Source organism: Pongo abelii, chromosome 17 (assembly GCF_028885655.2).
Source record: "Pongo abelii isolate AG06213 chromosome 17, NHGRI_mPonAbe1-v2.0_pri, whole genome shotgun sequence".
NCBI classification, from domain to species: domain Eukaryota; kingdom Metazoa; phylum Chordata; class Mammalia; order Primates; family Hominidae; genus Pongo; species Pongo abelii.
In genome coordinates, this window is record NC_072002.2 from 69,704,108 (window position 1) to 69,724,154 (window position 20,047).

Consider the following 20,047-nt stretch of genomic DNA (forward strand, 5'->3'; position numbering starts at 1 on the left):
GTGGTGCGATCTCGTTCACGGCAAGCTCTGCCTCCCGGGTTCACGCCATTCTCCTGCTCAGCCTCCCGAGTAGCTGGGACTACAGGTGACTGCCACTACGCCTGGCTAATTTTTTTTTTTTTAATATTTTTAGTAGAGACGGGTTTCACGGTGTTAGCCAGGATGGTCTCGATCTCCTGACCTCGTGATCCACCGGCCTCAGTCTCCCAAAGTGCTGGGATTACAGGCGTGAGCCACTGCGCCCGGCCAGGAAAACTCTTGCGTTTAGCTATTAAAAATCTCCTTCTCTCCACTCCACTGCTTGCAGTTTAGGTTTTTAGAAACTTACACAATAAAATTTGGATTTGGATTTTCCTTTTTAAAAATTAACAGAAACGAGTTAGGAAGAGCATTCTCCAACACTGGAGGAGTAGAATGATTCCCAAGAATTTCTTTGAGACTGGACCATCAATAAACTGGAAGTGTCAGATACAGCAAATCTATTCTTTGTGAATGACAGCTTTTTGTGATCTTTTTTCCACTAAAATGTTAACATTTACCTTTTAGTGTTTGACTTAATGTAGTAAGTTATATGTGTCCTTTTGTTCAAAAATATGAGAAACTAACATATCACTTTTTAATGGAAATTGTCATATTTTTTCCTGGCCAGGAGTAGGCTTCAGGTCGGTGACTTTGCAGAGATGAGATGTAACACACCCCAGTCTGTGTCCTTTCTGAGTGCCATAAACTTTCCTTTTAGATCAAATCTGGAAAATACAGGCAAAGCTATTTCATAACAACTGTCTTATAACAAATCTTAGTTTGTAAGAACTATAATTCTTGATGTTTATTTTTTTTTATTGCTGAATTTGTGATTCTTTTTCAGGAAGAACAGTCACTGTGAATATGAGTAGTCAACAGGATATGTTTCCATATGAAGGTCCCTGTCCCAATTTAATGAAAAGTTGAGCAAAAGTATAATGCAAAATTCTAAGTAGCAACCTTTTTATAAGTGTAATTTCATCAAACCATCCACTTTCAAATATTTCATGACTTTTGTCAGCCAAAAATTTCAATTAACCAAAAAAAAAAAAGAAAAATCACCTATTTGAAAGCTAAAGAATATTGTAGAATTGGGAATGGCACCCTCCGTTGTCAGAACCTTAGCAGGCTCTGAATGAGGCACCAAGAATCTGCCTTCTGCTCTGTTCTATTAAAATGCACCAAACAGAAGGAAAGGTGGTCATAGCTGTAAATGTCTTTGTGCTAATGATGACTTTTCTCACTAGTAACAGCTGGGGAGTGAAACTCGACAAAGACAAAATTATAAATGTTTTATATCTGACAACGCTAGGTGAGTTTGAAACATGGTCAATCAATTAGGTTACTGCCAAGAAGTAAACAATAGACTTATTAAAGCTGTAATTAGTCATTGTTGACATATTGTATTTTTAATCAGAGCTCCAGTAGGGGATGAAGTGGCTGAAATCATCTAGTGAAATAATCTAGGGCTTTGTGAAGCAGAAGTAAAACCAGATTTTAAAAACTCAGCCATGCCTTTCCCTTGGGATTTCTATACCACCTTTGTTCTGATGAAGTTGGTGACTTCAATTAGTTTAGTAAGTAGCCTATAATAATTGATTAATTGTTTTGTGTTTTTGTTACATTGGGTATTTGTCAAAAGGGTTTTGTGGTTCCCTATTTCTTGGCATGTCAAGAGTGGAGAGGAATTCATGGTGAATTCCTCTTCAAGGCAGGGAGCCAGCTATGTTACATACTCACGACTGCAGTTAAACATCCTAAGAATCAAGGGTTAAGTACTTTTTCCTGTAGTTGGTAAATGGCTAAAATTGAGCTTCTAAACTCAGGGCTGTGGATTCCAGTGCCTGCCTCTTTCCATTATACCATCGACAACAATGACCCTTCGGAACCCTCCTCATCTGCCATGGCCCCCAGAAGCTTCTGCTTCTATCTAAGCCGAATCTCCTGTAACCAATGACACTCAGGCACATTCTACCTCCAGGACCACCACTCTTCTCATTCCAGCTCTCCCTCTCTCCTTTCCCTATCAAACTCCAGCTCTCATCTCATCTCCTCCATGAAGCCCTCCTGATTATTTCTGCCCACCCCACCAAACATCCCTTTATGAGTTTTTCCTCTCTCCTCTGAACTCCTCTGTCAGATTTAGAGCCCTAGATTTTCTGAGGTAGAACTCATTCCAAATAAGTTAGCGGATGAAGAAACATTTTCCCCAATCACATAAGAGTTAAGAATCATATGTAATTGCCTTCCTTATATTCTGTTCAGCTTCAAATCATTCACATCACAGAAGGAAAGTTCCAAGTCAGAGATTTTTATTTCTATAGGCCTCTATGTAGGGTAGAAAGAGCCTGGTGAAACAAACAAGTACCTTCTTTGGACTAATTCCATACTCTGTAGATATAATCTCCATTTTCCAGTATTTATTAAATTCATAAAATGCTTCTTGTAAAATATCCACTAAAAAAATGAATAGCCAACATTCTTTTTCTAAAGAGATCTTGGCTTTTCCTTGGAATCACATGGCTCTGTGAGTTATCTAGAATTATATTTAAGTGAGAAATTTTTAATAAAATGACATATCTTATTTTCATAGATATTTGCCTATGAACTCATAGATGCTATCTAATTCAACTTCCCCACATCTCAGGGAGGCAGAACTTGTGGGCAGATATTTTGATTAGTTTGCCCTTTCTTAGATAATAAAGCAAAGCAGTGGAACTTTGGCACGACTTCCTCAAAGCAGCAGGCAGCTAGAAAATGAACCCAATTTGCAAGTAATAGGCAAATGTCAGAAAACTTAGTAAATCATTTTATTAAACAAGCCATATCTTTAATTTAAAACCAAATCTTTTTCTCTATGGAGACATTGTTTAGGAGTAGAAACTTCAATTTGCATATATAAATTTAATATCCTTTCATATATCACATAACTCTACAGAATGGATTATCTGCTTCACTGAGGGTAGCATATCATTTTCATGATAAGGGCAGTGAATCATGCTGTGACTGGTGCTGGTTAGCCCATTGAATCAGGTGCCTATGGTGGGAAAGGAATCATCTTCCTAACTAAGCACTGTCCTACAAAAAGATATGTCTTTATGAGTGTGGTCTACTCTTCTAGTAGCTGTAGAGTGAGACTTAGGAATCATTAATTGGCAGTGAAGAGTTTCTGGGCTAAGAGGTAGGGCAGTGCTTCTTAACCCTGGCTACATGTTGGAATCATTAGGGAGAGTGTTAAAAGGTATACATGCTTTTGTCATATCAGAATTCAGATTTACAATACTTAAATTGGTTTATGGCCTGGGCACTGGGGAGTTTTTAAAGCAGCTAAGTTTGAGAACCACTGAGTTAGGAAAACCCATTTTTCTGTCTTGGTGACTGATCTCAGGGAAGGCATTGGCCTCTTTGTGTGTATTTCCTAGTCTGCTCAATGGACATTCGTTCTGCTTCATCTCATCACAAGTGTTTTCAGTCTTAGAAGAGACATATGTGAAAGATTCTTTCAATATACAGCTTTACAGAATTTCAAGCAATTTACATTTATTTTTCTTGTTCCCTAGCTGGAGTCCTGGCAGAAAGGATCTAGGAAAGCATTTAAAGAAAAAAAAAAAAGCATGATTCCCTTAGAAAAACTGAGTCATGCAACCAACTTAAGAAGACAAGCAGAAAAATTTTTGAAATCAAATGATAAGTCTTTCCAAAAATTCTTGAAGTGAGTTTATTTAATCCAAACATTTATATAACATCTCAGTGCATCTGTTTTGAGTGAGTAAAATTATAATATTTTGGGGGCTACTCCTAATTTTCAGGGAAATTTAGAATTTGTGAGGGAACAAAATCGTATGTAGTGGGGAAAGCACATTAAGGACATTTATAACAGTTTTCAGCAGAAGGAGAAATCCGCAAGCTATGTGCCAAGCTTTGCTGATAGCCATCAGTAAGGAGAAATCACTCTAAACTGCCACAGGATCAAATTATTAATAGATAAATGGGCTCCTTTCTTGACCAATGGGTTTTCTGCACTGGAATTGGGTGCTGAAGGGGTTTACAGAGTCTCAAGATTCTGGAATAGTGCCCTCTAGACATGTCTCAAGGTGAAGGATGAGGATGGAGAAAAATGGTTTTCAGACCTGGCTGCTCTTCTGTTGATTCCTACTGGAATGCTTAAGCTTCCGCTGGTCCAAGACCTGCCTGAAGACACTCTGTTTCAGCTTATCCAGAAAGTCCCTCGAGTTGGTATTTGTAAACTTCAGAGGGAATACTGATGATCCCCAGCGTGGGACCCACTGCATTATATACACACTCCAGTTCTGATCCAGTATTGCTTGGCGGTGCCTGGATCACCAACCTGCCCTGCTGTTTCTCAGTGATTTTCAATTATTCAGTCCTGATCTGTGAGCACATGTGCACAGAAGATTGGCTGTTGGAACTTTGTCAAATAACAAACATTTTTATAAATAATAAATTATTTGTGAGAAATTATTTGTGAGAATTATTTTTTAGTCAAGGTTGTTTTGGCTATTCTGTGTCCCTTTCATTTCCATATGAGTTTTTAAGATCAGCTTGTGATTTTTGCAAAAAGGCAACTAGATTTTGAGGAGGAATAAGTTGAATGTGTAGTGTTGTGGCATTGTTTTAAAGATTAAATGTGTTAATCATTAGTGTTTGGTGCTTAGACTAAATGATAATAGACTCAGATGATAATAGAATAATGATAAAACAGTGCCTGATTAAGTATATATAATATATGATTAAATATATAGATAATTAAAGGTATATATGATTGAATATATGCATCTATATCAGGCCTTATTGTATCATTTTCTATTATCATTTGAGTTGTCTCAAATATTCCTTTCTAATTTTTGAAAGAAATGTATTTTATGGCCTATAGATAAAATGTATTCTATAGGCAATTTCCATTTGGTTTCAGGAGGGTTTCATATTGTTTGAATATGCATGATACTTACCAGTAAGTAATTACAATGCAAACAAACATTGTGGAGCTACGCCTGAAAAATTATTGTAAGAGAAAATATAATATTCTTACCTTGTTGTGGTTTTAAATAACAGCTTTATTGAAATATAATTCATGTATCATACAATCTACCATTTTAAAGAGTACAGTTCACTGTTTTTTTTAGAATATGCACAAAGTTGTGCCACCATTACTATTTAAATCCAGAACACGTTCACCCTTCCCCCACAGAGACCCATATCCATTGGCAGTCATTCCCCAATCTTCCTCTCACCAGCCACTGGCAAAAGTGCATATACATTATGTCTATATGGATTTATCTATTCTGGGTATTTCATATGAATAGAATCATAAAATATTTGGCCTTTTGCTTCTGATTTTGTTACTTTAACATAACGTTTTCAGGGTTTATCCATGTTGTTGCATGCATAAGCACTTCATTCCTTTCTATGGAGAATAACATTGAATTGTACATACATGCCACATTTTGTTTACACATTCAGTGGATGGACATTTGGTTTGTTTATAATTTGGGGCTATTATGAATAATGCTGCTATGAGCATTCATGTACAAATCTTTGAGTGAATATATGTTTTCATTTCTTTTGTGTCTAGACCCAGAAGTGGAATTATTGGATCATGCATTACATCTATGTTTAAATTTTTGGAGAATTGCCAAACTGTTTTCCAAAGTGGCTGCTCCATTTACATTCCCACCAGCAATATAGGAGGGTTACAACTTTCCACATCCTCACCAACACTTGTTACTGTCCATCTCTTTATACCCATCCTTGTGGGTGTAAAGCGGTATCTCATTGCAGTTTTGACTCATACTTTTCTAATAACTAATGCTGTTTTGTCTTCTTTTCACATGCCATTTATATGTAGTGTTTGAGAAGATATCTCTTCAAAGCCTTTGCTCATTTTTAAAGTTTGGTTATTTGTCTTTTTATCGAGCTATAAGAGTTCTTTATGTAGCCTTGGATATAAGTTCCTTATCAGATATATGATTTGCAGGTATTTTCACCCAGCCTACGGGTTGTATTTTCCTCTTTTTCTTGGTGTCTATTGAAGCACAAAAGTTTTTAATTTATCTGTTTTTTTTTCTTTTTTGAGTCTAAGAAATCATTACCTAATCCAGAGTTATGAAAACTTACTCCTATATTTTCTTCTAAGAATTTCATGGTTTTAGCTCTTATATTTAGGTCTGTGATCCATTTAAGATAATTTTTCTATAAAAGCTTCTTTGTTGAAAGGACTATTCTTTTTCCCATTTATTTGTCCTGCCATCCTTGTCACAACTGACCGTAAATTTAAGAGTTTATTTCTAGACTCCCAGTTGTCTTCCATTGATCTATTTGTCTATCCTTATGCCTGTGCTACACTCTCTTGATTACTGTAACTTTGCAGTAAGTTTTGAAATTGAGAAGTATAAGTCCTCCAACTTTATTATTTTTCAGTCAAGATCATTTTGGCTATTCTGTCCCTTTCATTTTCATATGAATTTTAGGATCAGCTTGTGATTTTTGTGAAAAGGCAACTAGATTTTGAGAGGGATTAAATTAAATGTGTAGTGTTGTGACATTGTTTTAAAGACTAAATGTGTTAATTATTAGTGTTTAGTGCTTAGACTAAATGATAATAGACTCAGATGATAATGGAATAGTGATAGAACAGTACCTGATTAAATATGTATTATATATGATTAAGTATATTTATGATTAAATACATACAAATACATCAGGCACATTTTATCATTATTCTACTATCATTTGAGTTGCCTCAAATATTCCTTTCTAATTTTTTATTTTTTTGTTAATTTTACTGCAATAACCTTTTGTGTGTGTGTGCGTGTGTGTGTCTGTGGCCTTTTTCTCTTCATAGTCACTATTTGCTTTGTTTGATAAAAACTTATTAGATTTATGTGGAAATTATGTTAGTTGGTACATAAGAATTGCCAAGTATACCTGTCTGAGGAAATAACCATAAAATTCTATACCATAATGTTGTAAAGAACTATCTATGAAGTTTCCAGTTACCCTTTATGGATTTCATGAGGCCTTTAACTTAAGAGTAATCTCTGAAGGTGCCCTATTCCAAACCATGAAAGAGTTATTCTTCCTTTGGCTTAATAGGCTGTAAATTGAACAAGGAGCCAAACTTTTCCCTTCCTTGTCATCAATGTGAGCTGAAGGTTGATACGTGGATACGAAGCAAAAGTTCTTTGATCCATTTGCTATTTGATTTTAAGACAAGTTAGCATCCACAGGTCTTCTTTTGAAGAATTTGGAGGAAAATGCCAAAACTACACCTTAGAGTTAAATAAGTTAATGTTAAATGTTCATAACTGTGTTTCAGTGGATATAGAAATACTGAAATTGAATATGCAATAAACACTTCAACTATACGCCAATTCACTGAAAGACCCTCTCAGCTGGTTATCAGCATATATATAAGCAGGATACCTTCATATGGTAATTATATGGCTGTCTTTCAAAACTGGAATTTATAGGTTGGAAGTAAGTTATGCAGCATATCAGATTTGAAATAGCAGCTCAGTCCATGGCCCTATCCTAGCTGTAACAGTAGCTATGCTTTAATTTTCTAAACTTTAAAAAATAAAGACAGATACCTCATGCTGTATTATCAGCATTCTGGAAAGTTTTATCAGTGAGAGTTTTATCAAAAACAAAAAAAACCAGAATCACTATGAGTGTGTTTTGAGAGCCCCCAGCTAAATTAGGGTTCCAATCCCAGACCTGCTAGCAACACCGTCCTAAAGGGAAATGAAGGGCAGCTGGACTTGGGTGTTTACAGTGTGACTCTCAGGGGATCCTGGTGGGATCCTTCTCTTCCCGGCCTCCCCGTCCCCGCCCCCCGCACCCCGCGCTCCAAGACGGAGTCTCCCTCTGTAGCCCAGGCTGGAATGCAATGGCGCGATATCTTCTCACTGCAACCTCCGCTTCCTGGTTTCAAGCGACTCTCCTGCCTCACCCTCCTAGTAGCTGGGATTACAGGCATGTGCCACCACACCCGGCTAATTTTTCTGTGTTTCCAGTAGAGACGGGGTTTTACCATGTTGCCCAGGCTGGTCTCAAACTCCTGACCTCAGGTGATCCGCCTGCTTCGGCCTCCCAAAGTACTGGGATTACTGGCGTGACCCACTGCGCCCAGCAGGGATCCTTCTTTTACCTGGCAGACAGCCAGATGCCTAGTTGTCCTACCTGTGACGGGGAGGGGAGGGGAGGGCAGGGGTCCCTCAAACAGGTAATGCTTATACTGACAGACACTCTTGTGGCTCTTGTCTGACCTGTGTCCAGTTTATGCCTGACTGACCATCATTCTGGCACTGGGAGCCAAACCATTTTTTCTCCTCGGTGTCTTGGAGAAAACCCGATGTGGGGCAGCTCCTCGTGTTTTAGATGGAAGACACCAATTCAAGGCACCACCATAACGGGAAACAAGTTCAAAGGTTTTTATGTACAGATCCTGGTCAGGGAGGGTGCGATGAGTCAGTGAAACAGTCCTTCATCCCCTAGTCACACAAGGCAGGAATGAAGAGTCAGAGAACAAGAAGAGCAAGTAGCACGTGGCAACTAATGTATATAAGGAGTAGGTTGTGGGTCACACTAAAGTATTGGGCAAATGCCTGAACAGTCTCTTTAAAGGAAAGAGCAGGAAGTGAGGAGCCCACTTTCTTTGGTTTAAGTTTAAAAACCTATTTTAACCAAAATAACCAAAAATGAGTTTTTGGTTAAAATAAGTCTTTGTTTTATTAAAATAAAAGTGGGAGAGATGCTAAGTGTGAGAGGTACCTCTAAATTCTTATCTCTGGCCACCAGATTGAGCCAATTAGGTGTGGTGTTCTACTGCTAATGTGCAGCCAACAACCTTGGCTGTGCTGTTCCCATTGCAGAGTGGTACTGAACAATAGCATTATTAATCAGATTAGACCTTATGCAATCGTAGGAGCTGGCTGGGCATATCTTTGTAAGCCTGGTGCTTTCTTTTCTTTTCTTTTTTTTTTTTTCTGAGATAGAGTCTCGCTCTGTTGCCCAGAACGGAGTGCAGTGACACTATCTCGGCTCACTGCAACTTCTGCCTCCTGGGTTCAAGCGATTCTTCTGCCTCAGCCTCCTGAGTAGCTGGGATTACAGGCGCGTGCCACCAGGCCCAGCTAATTTTTGTATTTTTAGTAGAGACGGGGTTTCACCATGTTGGTCAGGCTGGTCTCAAACTCCTGACCTCATGATTGGCCTGCCTCGGCCTCCCAAAATGCTAGGATTACAGGCGTGAGCCACCATGCCCAGCCACCTGGTGCTTTTATGTCTTATGAACCTGAAGTTAGCAGAACCAGGGGCAGCAAAGAAAGATGGACATGAAGTGGGGGAAACAAGATTCAATAGGAATCCATGAGAAAAGTGAGAACTTGCCTGCCTCTCTCACCACCTCAAACCTCAGTAGTGCAAATGACTTACCAAAGAAACTGGTGGCTTCCCATGGAACTGCACACACACCTAGTGATATAGTTTGGAGATTTGTCCCCATCCAAATCTCATGTTGAAATGTGTTTTCCAATGCTGGAGGTGAGGTCTGCTGGGAGGTGTTTGAGTCACAGGGTTGGTTCCCTCATGGCTTGGTGCTGTCTTTGTGATAGTGAGTGTGTTCGCACAAGATTAGTTCTTATTTTATTAAAATAAAAGTGGGAGAGATTCTAAGTGGGGGAGATGCCTCTAAATCCTTATTCTGGCCACCAGCTTGAACTAATTAAGTGGGGTGTTCTACTTCTAAGGCCCAGTCAGGAACCTTGGCTGTGTCATTTAAAAGTGTGTGGCACCTCCCCCCTCACTTTAGCTCTCTCGCTTGCTCCTGCTTTTGCCATATGATGTATCTGCTCCCCTTTTGCCTTCCACTATGATTGTAATCTTCCTGAGGCCTCCCCAGAAGCCAAACAAATGCCAGCACCATGCTTCCTGTAAAGCCTGCAGAACCGTGAGTGAATTAAACCTTTTTTCTTTGTAAAGTACCCAGTCTCAGATATTTCTTTATAGCAATTCAAGAAAGGCCTAGTACACTTAGCCCTCAGCATAACCTTGGGCACACTTTGGTGTTGCACACATTTATCATTTATGTTTCCAAGAAGGATGTGACATTCTAAACTCTGTTTATTGTTGTATGTGACATTCTAAACTGTTTGTTTTTGTTGTTGTTGTTTGTTTGTTTTTTGAGACAGAGATTCTCTCTTATTGCCCAGGCTGGAGTACAATGGGGTGACCTCAGCTCACTGCAACCTCCTCTGCCTCCCGGGTTCAAGTGATTCTCCTGCCTCAGCCTCCCAAGTAGCTGAGATTACAGACATGTGCCACCACGCCTGGCTAATTTTTGCATTCTTAGTAGAGACGGGGTTTCACCATGTTGGCCAGGCTGGTCACGAACTAAACTCTCTGTTTTTATTAAGAGTTATTTTAGGCTATCAGCATTTAAAAATGTTTCTCAATTACTTATAGCCCATAAACACAAGCCCTCACAAAGGCTTCTCTGAATCTGAAACAGCAAATTTGTGTAGTACTATTTTGTTCCTCCTGATCATTTTCTCATCTGAAGACAAAAGCCTAAATTGTTTTAACTAACGCTGAGATTTGGGTCTTGTCTGCAAAACAGTGTTTTAAAGGATATATTAATTAGGGATTCACTTTCTATCCATGGATATATGTGAGCTTCAGGGATAATACTAGCTCTTTGCTTTCATGTTGTTCTCAGATGGAATCCATTTGGAGTATCTGTCAATATTGTTCTGCACCTGGGAACAAAATAGCTTTGTGCTGGTTTGGGTCCTGCTGAGTTGTAGTCATTTGTAGCAGGGAAATGCATAACAAGCGTTGATCTGAATGGATCAATATTAGTAAACAGTGATTTAAAAACACATTCAATTCAGGCAAAATGTCTTAGATCATGGAAAAGTCCTTTCCCAACACCGATTATAAAACATTATTGACAAGCATCAGAGTTCCCAGCAAGAATGTTCCTTGAGCAAATTTGGGTTTTAGCAAATTCATGTCCAGATTTTGAAGGTTCACTAGAAATTGACCCCACAGCACTTGTCTTTTAGTGGGTGTATAGAAACTGGAGTAAAACTGGAGAAGTGCAAGAACTCATGGACAGCAGAATTGTGGGTGTGATTAAATTTAGAAGATAGAGCAGTGCTGAAGAGGACATTCTAAGTGAAAAGTGAATGGTGGTAGAAAATAGGATTAATAACCTAAGCTATATTATTAATAAAAATAAACTCTTGAAGAAATAACACTGTTGCTTTGTTTTCCAAAGCCTTCCACAAATAGGTTCAAATATATAGAATTAAAAATGTCAAGTAGGAAATAAGTATCAAAACAGAGGGAATTTAAAAAATCACATGAAAATAGTTTGTACAACTCCATGTAAGTATATTTGAATTCCTAGATGAAATGGTTAACATTCTATAACACTTCAGCTTTACAAAATTGACCTAAGAAAAAACAGGATTAAATGGACCAATTACCAAAGAATACAGAAGATAATTCAGAAAACAGTCCCAGACAAAATCACCAGGACAACGTGGTTTTACATAGAATTTCTTTCTAACATTTAAAAATCAGATAATCCCAAGAATACATGAACTATTTCAGAGCACAGAAATGATGGAAACATTTTATATTCTATGAAGTTAATATAATGCAAAGGTCAAAACCAAAGATTGTTTCAAAAACAAGACAAATTTTACTTATGAATACCAATTTTTAAAATTAGATAAAATATAAGAAACAGAACCCAACAGCACATTAAAAATGATACATCATGAACAAGTAAAATTTATTTCAGAAATGTAAAGATGATTCTACATAAGGAAATCTATTAAAATCCAGCTAAGGAGAAAAATCAGAAGATCATCTCAATAGAGGAAGAAAGTGCAATCGACAAATTTAATATCTACTCATGTTAAAAGCAGCCAGCATGTTGCTTAATGGGAAAACACTAAAAAAATTTTCAATTAAAATCAGAAACAAAGAAGTCTAATCCCCACTGCTACTCTTTAATTTTATAATAGAGGTATTGGCCAGTGAAAGTGGATAAGAAAAAACAAATAGAAGCATAAGAATTTGAGAGGAAGACCTAAAGCTCTATTAAGAAAGGATATGATTGTACATCTAGAAAATTCAAAATAATAAATTGAAAAACCATTAAACATATGAAAACATATTTGACTTTGATTTGTTGTAAGTGAAATATAGGTTAAAACATCATTAACACATGATTTCAGACCTATCTGATTCTTAAAAAGCCAACTTAAGAACCTTCTGTATAGATACACACCATGCCAATTGTGGTAAGGTTGAGAGATCTTATTCTACAGATATGTATTGAATTATTTATGAAAAAACATTATGATGTCTGACATTTGCTTCAAAATAATCTGGTAGGTGGAGAGTTATAGGGCAGATGAAAGAAGAATGGCCGTATATTGATAATTTAGAAGCTGAGTGATTGATTATACTATTCTCTCAAATTTAGTATATGTTTGAAATTTTCCACAATAAAAAGTGAAAGAATATTCATATAGTTTCAAAAGATGCAACTAAACTAAGCCAAAGGCAAATATGTTATTTAGAGAAAAAGTAATTTTTTGGCTGATGTTAATTTATATTTGCAATTTGATCTGAAACTTTTCATATGGGCATTCATCAATTAATTCTAAATAGTCTTTAAGAAGAGTTGAAATAAAAATTAACTGCTTTCCTAATAGAACAAAATGCTAAAAGAATACACTAAAGAAACTTCCCCTTCCCTCAGAAATGTGCCTTCTGTTTTGTTGGTAGTCTGCAGGTCCTTAGAGTACTTTAGCCACCCATAGTTTAATTCTAACCTTCAGGACATAAATGTGGTTACGGGAACGAATATTTCATAGTCAATTAGTGGGAACCACCCTGAGGCTATCATTCAGACAGTGAAGTGCTTGCTGTGAGAGTTCCAGATCTGAAAATGTACCTACTAAAGCCTGACATAACCCAATCCAACAAAGATAAATGAGGAAATATAAAACATCTGCTTATCTTGTGCTTGACAGCTTTATTTTACTGAAACTCTGTACATGGAATGCAAAGAAATATCGCTGATACCTTATCTGCCTACTATTTTGAGCTTTCCAAAGTGTCTTAAGAATACTAAGTTGCCGAGGCAGGAGGATCACGAGGTCAGGAGATCGAGACCATCCTGGCTAACACTGTGAAACTCCGTCTCTACTAAAAATACAAAAAATTAGCCAGGCGTGGTGGCGGGCACCTGTAGTCCCAACTACTTGGGAGACTGAGGCAGGAGAATGGCATGAACCTGGGAGGCAGAGCCTGCAGTGAGCCTTGATTGGGCCACTGCACTCCAGCCTGGGCAACAGAGCAAGACTCCGTCTCAAAAAAAAAAAAAAAAAAAGAAACATTAAGTTGGTTTCTGTTAATTTAATACGTTAAAGTCACAGGTTCATAGCTTGTCAAGGCATTCTTGAGACTGTTATCCAGTAGACTGGCAAAGAGCACCAAAGTTTGTGTGGGTAATTCCAAATGTGGAGTAGCCATCAACACACAAATGCTACAGCAACTGTAGCATTTGCCAAGCTCCCCACTGGCGAGCAAGGAGTATATCCTCAGAGCCATGCAAAATGCCATGCAAGTAAGAGGTGGTGATGAGGGTATGTTAGATGGCAAATGGATGCTTATACGGAGGAGCCCAGTTCTCTGAGTCCTGACCTATTCAACTGACAGCTTTATGTGTTCTCTGCTAGCACAAATTTTACTTTCAAGTGCAGTTTCTCTGTGCTTTGCCTTTTCTCATGTCATTTGAAACTATTCCTCTGAATATATATTCTATTTTGAGAAGGTTTTGTACTCTTGTGCAAACTTAAGATAGAAAAATGAACTCAGGGGCCAGGCACAGTGGCTCATGCCTATAATCCCAGCACTTTGGGAGGCCGAGGCGGGCGGATCACCTGAGGTTAGGAGTTCGAGACCAGCCTGACCAAAATGGAGAAACCCCATCTCTACTAAAAATGCAAAATTAGCCAGGCATGGTGGTGCATGCCTGTAATCCCACCTACTCAGGAGGCTGAGACAGGAGAATGGCTTTAACTCGGGAGGTGGAGGTTGCGGTGAGCTGAGATGGCGCCATTGCACTCCAGCCTGGGCAACAAGAGTGAAACTCTGTCTTAAAAAAAAAAAAAAGAAAAAAAAAGAAAAGAAAAATGAACTCAGGAAGCCAGACCTGGAAAGCACTACAGTGAGTCTTTAATCTAAATACTTACCTCACTGATAAGAAGGGAGAATCCAAGTCCTTGCACTTGGATGGACACCACTTTCACAAATGGCTCATGAGATTAATTTCATTAATCATGACATTTGCATGGCTGAAGATAGCTTAAATAAATTTATACACTCAACAAATATGTATGGAGATCCTTCTATATGGCAGCCACTGAGCTGAGCTGTGTGGATCCAGCAGTAGACAAAAGAGATCAAAAAAGATTTCAGTGCTAATGGAACTTACATTAAACAAAAATAGCGGGAGCTGAGAGAGTGGGGAAGAGTGAATCCATGAGCAACTTCATTTGAGATATTCTAGCTATGGAAATTCTGTTTCTGCATATATCCAGGATAAAATTCCCTTTCCATATAAAATAAAAATATTCCTACTTTGTTTTTAACACAATTTGTATTTCAAATTATAATAATAATCTTGGATTGTCTTTCTCTGTGTATGACTTCTCATCCAAAAACTGAGGGGCTAGACCACCTGATTACTTGAATTCCTTTTTACCTTTACGACTCTTCATTAAACAGAGCCTCATGGGTGTGATACATTTCAGTTCTTTTCCCTACTCTTTTTAGCCCCTTGCCTTCCCATGAAGGGCTTGTCTGTGTCTAAAAGTCCTTCTGGTTCTTGTGGTACAGCTTGTGACACCACGATAAGGACTAAGTGAGATGCATTTCCTGAAACCCTGCAGTCTTCTGGCCTTTTCTTCCCTTTTATATCCACAGAACCAAGAACCAGCAAGACCATCAGTCATTGTGCAGGAATAAACAATACTGTTAAACTTGTCAGCCTTTTGATCCTTCCCACATCATTTTTTTTAGCCCAGTTCTAGGAAAATTTGCCAAGGCTTTTTTTTATGGTGTTGTATTTGCCATGCCAACAACCAACAATAGAATATTGAGGCTATATGATTTTAGGACTCAAAAAAAATCACGTAATAATAAAAAGAGGAGTTGAGCCAAATCCTGTATGTGTGTGTGTGTGTGTGTGTGTGTTGACAGAGATAGACATAGAGTGAGAAAGGAGAGTAGTGATATAAAAAATAAGAAATAAAATTCATTTTTGAAAGGAGCTTAGAAGTGAACTATCTCATACCTAGCTTAATAGCCTATTGGAATAATAGTCAAATAGCCTATTGGAAAAATAAAGATTTTTCCACAGTGCCAAGCTTTGCATTCATTTCAGGTGGAATTTGTGTTAAATGTCACAAAGTGTCCAGCACCCTTCGCTTATAGAAAAGAGGCAATGTGGGCCACAGTGGAAATGATTTGTGTTAGCCTGGATTGTTCACTCTGGATTAGACTTTGACTGGGAGGTGGCACCATTATTGCCCCAGGCAGATTTATGTACAAAAGACAGAGAACAGTCTGGCTGCCAATCAGGAAAACATGATAGGTCGTGTAGTTGGCAAGTGGTAATAGTCTCATTCTACAAGTGGGAAGTAATCTCCCATGCCATGGTCCTGTATCTCCTCTCCTCATGTCTAATTCCCCTCCATGCTATAAGGTTAAATGCAAATTTTCCTTCCTCTGCAGTCTTCTTGGATCACTGCAGTCCATGAAGACACTGTTTTGTTTGAATTAAAAACACAACCAAGATTTGACTCATTTATCAATTAATCATTCTACCTTGCAAAATTATGTTGTATTTTCTCAGATCCTTATTTCACTTTTAAGTAAATTCAGACCTTGTCAGAAGCTAGACTAGAACTTCCATTTTTAAAATTTTCATCTTTGGGCCTGACACTATGTACTGAAGACATTTAACTAGATTTGCTCATGACTTAGCATTTCTTGAGACTGTCACCCATGCATACACACACATTTGCTAAAAAAAAAAAAAAAAAAAACAGTTAGCTTTAAGCAAAATTTTAAAGTATGTAGATGTGTCTTATTGACTCTATTCTTTTCATTTTTTCTGGGGGCCACGGAATCCAGTGTCTTCAATTTCACACCCCCACCACAAAAACTCTGCTCAAAAAATTAAGGCTTTTGCCTAGGGAAGAATTTGGCTTTAGTTACTAATATCTTATAATAAATTTAAGCACTTTGTTTTTTCTGAAAATTAACAGTTTCATCCAATTCTACTAGTGAAATGACAAACATCACCCTCCAAAATAGTTTTACATGAGTAAGTTTAGGGGAAGAGGGAAAAAGGTAGAGTGATGGTGATAACAGACCTTAAGTGTGGGGGGAAATCATACTACAGCAGAAAGCTCCTCTGGCTATCCATTTGGGTTGACTAAGAGCAGCAACTAAGAATAAGAGCAGCAACATATTCAATGATACAGTCCTGGTAAAATATTTTACCTGGCTGGGCGTGGTGGCTCATGTCTGTAATCCCAGCACTTTGGGAAGCTGAAAAGGGTGATTTGCTTGAGCCCAGGAGTTTGAAACCAGCCGGGGCAACATAGCAAAACCCCATTTATACAAAAAATACACACAAAAATAACCAGGTGTGGAGGCGCATGTTTGTAGTCCCAGCTACCAGGAAGGCTGAGTTGGGAGGATCACCTAAGCCAGGGAAGGTCGATGCTGCAGTGAGCCCTGATCATGCCACTGCACTTTAGCCTAGACGACAGAGTGAGATCCTGTCTTCTCCAGAAACAAATTTTTTTTGGAGAATCTGAGAAACCAGTTCATTCTAGGCAGTCACACAATATAGACATTTTCCAATGTCTATGTTGGAATAATTGAGACATGTGTATACTTCATGGCAATAATTGAGACATGTGTATCCTTTTATTAAGGAAGACTGGTCTTGATGGGTGCTATGGATCTCTTCCTGGGAAATGATTATTCTTTGTCTAGATCTTTTTTTTTTTTTTTTTTTTTTTTTTTTTAAAACGAGAACATCCGTGGTCAGCAAAAATCCATCCAGAGAGCTCTACTAGTGAAGAAAGTGTGTTATATGGCAGGAAAGCTTTAGAGCAAAAGTATGAATTTGCAGCTTTAAAAACATCCTACCTCAAAAAGCATTAATTCATGAAAGAAACATACATTCATAATAAAGTATAATGTAAAGCAATGCAAATATTCCAAATGATATAATGATACTGGATTATTTGATGAATACCTCATTCTATTCTGCATCATTATTTACCCAAAGACATAAAAGGTTTCAGTTTTGATTGGTGACTAAAGTAACAATATAAAAACAAAAAAAATTGTTTTAATTTTTTGTACCTGTACATGTACCAATTTTTTACACATAAAAAGTTATTAGAATTAGCTAATGATTTTAGATATGTCCTCTGTTAGTCCATTTTCATACTGCTGTAGAGAACTGCCCAAGACTAGGTAATTTATAAAGGAAAGAGGTTTAATTGACTCACAGTTCAGCGTGGCTGGGGAGGCTTCAGGAAACTTACAATCGTGGTGGAAGGTGAAGGGAAAGCTAGTCACCTTCTTCACAAGGCAGCAGGAGAGAGAGAGAGAGCGAAGGGAGAAGAGCCCCTTATAAAACCATCAGATCTCATGAGAACTCACTCACTATCATGAGAACAGCATGGGGGAGACCACTCCCATGATTCAATTACCTCCACCTGGTCTCCCTTGACATGTGGGGATTATGGGGATTAAAATTCAAGATGAGATTTGGGTGGGGACACAAAGCCTAACATATCATGCCCATAGAATAGGCTGTTGTTGAAATTTAATTTTAATTACCCCAGAATGCTTAAAGAATACAGTGTTTTCTGGATCTTCAGAGGTGGGGAAGTCTTCCTCCCTGTCACATAATACTGAGATAAAACTTTGCATTCTAGAAAAATCTTCATAGGCCTTCCTTTACATGAGATATGACAAACCCATTTCAATTAATATAGCCCATGATTCAGAAAGTTGTACCAAGCAGTAAATTATTTTGCTCAACTCAAGAGTGGAGATTTCACCAAGTAGGTAATTGCGTCATTCAAATACATGTCCTGGTATTCTCAGTGTTACCAGTACAGGATTAAAACTTGTCATGTCAGTTGTTAAATGTTTTAAATTAAAAAGGAATAATTTGTTTACAGATTATATAGAAGGCTCATCCTGCTTGGATAGATGTAAAACTTTTCCCTCTCCTTTTTTATTCCATTATCTGTCTATAAGTGATGTCTCTCTGTAGGATATCTGCATCATCTTGGACTGGGTTTTCTGTTCCCTGTGACTCTCTTCTCTTCCTAATACCATCCTCCTAATCCCAAATGCACTGGTTTTAAAACACAAGTCTATAACTTTTTACATTAAGTTCTACTATTGCTGTGTGATATGGTTTGGCTGTGTCCCTACCCAAATGTCATCTTGAATTGTGGTTCCCATAATCCCCATGTTTCATGGGAGGGACCCAGTGGGAGGTAATTTAATCCTGGTGGCATTTATCCTCATGCTGCTCATGTTTTTTCATGATAGTGAGTTCTCACAAGATCTGATGGTTTTATAAGGGGCTTCCCCCTTTGCTCAGCTCTCATTCTGTCTCCTGCCACCCTGTGAAGAGATTCCTTCCACAATGATTGTAAGTTTCTTGAGGCCTCCCCAGCCATGTGGAACTGTGAGTCAAACCTCATTCCTTTATAAACTATCCAGTCTCAGGCAGTTCTTTACAGCAGCATGAGAACAGACTAATGCACTGTGGCAATTGATATTTTGCACATTTTTCCATATTAGGTGATATGAGGTAAAAAGATTTGTATTGAGTAAAACATTAGATGTGCCTTCACCCCTAAAGCTGCTTTGATCAAGTTAATTTCAAATATGGCAGAATAGAGGTATTCAACTTTTTAACCCTGAAAATTAAATTTATGTCATATTTTGATATAAAGCAAAGGAAAATCAACTTTAATCAAAACATACTTGTTTTCCCTCTCCTATACAGACCGACCAAGACCATCACTATGACCGATGGAGACTATGATTATCTGATCAAACTCCTGGCCCTCGGGGATTCAGGGGTGGGGAAGACAACATTTCTTTATAGATACACAGATAATAAATTCAATCCCAAATTCATCACTACAGTAGGAATAGACTTTCGGGAAAAACGTGTGGTGAGTTTTTAATTGTACTGCTAACCTTGTCACTCATCCCCCTATATAAAATAAGAATCAAGAAGCTATGTTTATTGCATTGGAGTCTGTCTTTTGTCACATGAAATTAATAACCTGTCATTTTAATTTATTTTCGAATATTATTTACTACTTTTCAACTATAAATAACATTTTCCTAGAAAAGTATTAAGTGGCACTCTCTCTTGTCTCCCAAAGTGTACAAGGCAACCCAAATCAATATTTTACTGATTTGCATAGTGTGTTTTCTACAAATTCTTAAGAAATCTTTCAAAACTTGAGTTATTAGAATTTAAAAACATTAACTCTGATCTGAGTTAAAGTCCTCAATAAGAGCAAGTGATCATTTACACACTCTTAAGAAGTTAAAAGTATGATTGGCAAATATCTGGAACATGAGCTTTGTAAGCTCTTGCTGCATTTTTATTTATGTGTAGACTCAGCCATCAATCACTGACTTCTTATGAACAGAATGTGAGACCAATCATGCTATTTTCCAAGATAAGAGAGTTTAAGTGAGAATCACAACCACTTCCTTCTCCCATGCTAGACGCTATTGACAGGAATAAGGATATTGTGACATGTGAGATGTGTAGCATAGGCACAGAAGCTAGGCCAGATTTACTGCCACCCTGGGTGTTCTTGATTGCCAAGATGGCTGTGGCTTCCAG

The 20,047-nt window shown here is 37.8% G+C and overlaps 1 protein-coding gene across 3 annotated transcripts in view; it reads left to right on the forward strand.

Moving 5' to 3' along the window:
- RAB27B (RAB27B, member RAS oncogene family) overlaps positions 1 to 20,047 on the forward strand; it is a 177,313-nt gene that overhangs the window by 143,143 nt on the left and 14,123 nt on the right. For all 3 annotated transcript variants that reach the window (XM_054537983.2, XM_054537982.2, XM_002828236.5), the window contains one exon: positions 19,187 to 19,358. In XM_054537983.2, coding sequence (XP_054393958.1) covers positions 19,206 to 19,358 — 153 coding nt within the window. In that variant the 5' untranslated portion in view covers positions 19,187 to 19,205. The remainder of the gene's footprint in view (positions 1 to 19,186; positions 19,359 to 20,047) is intronic.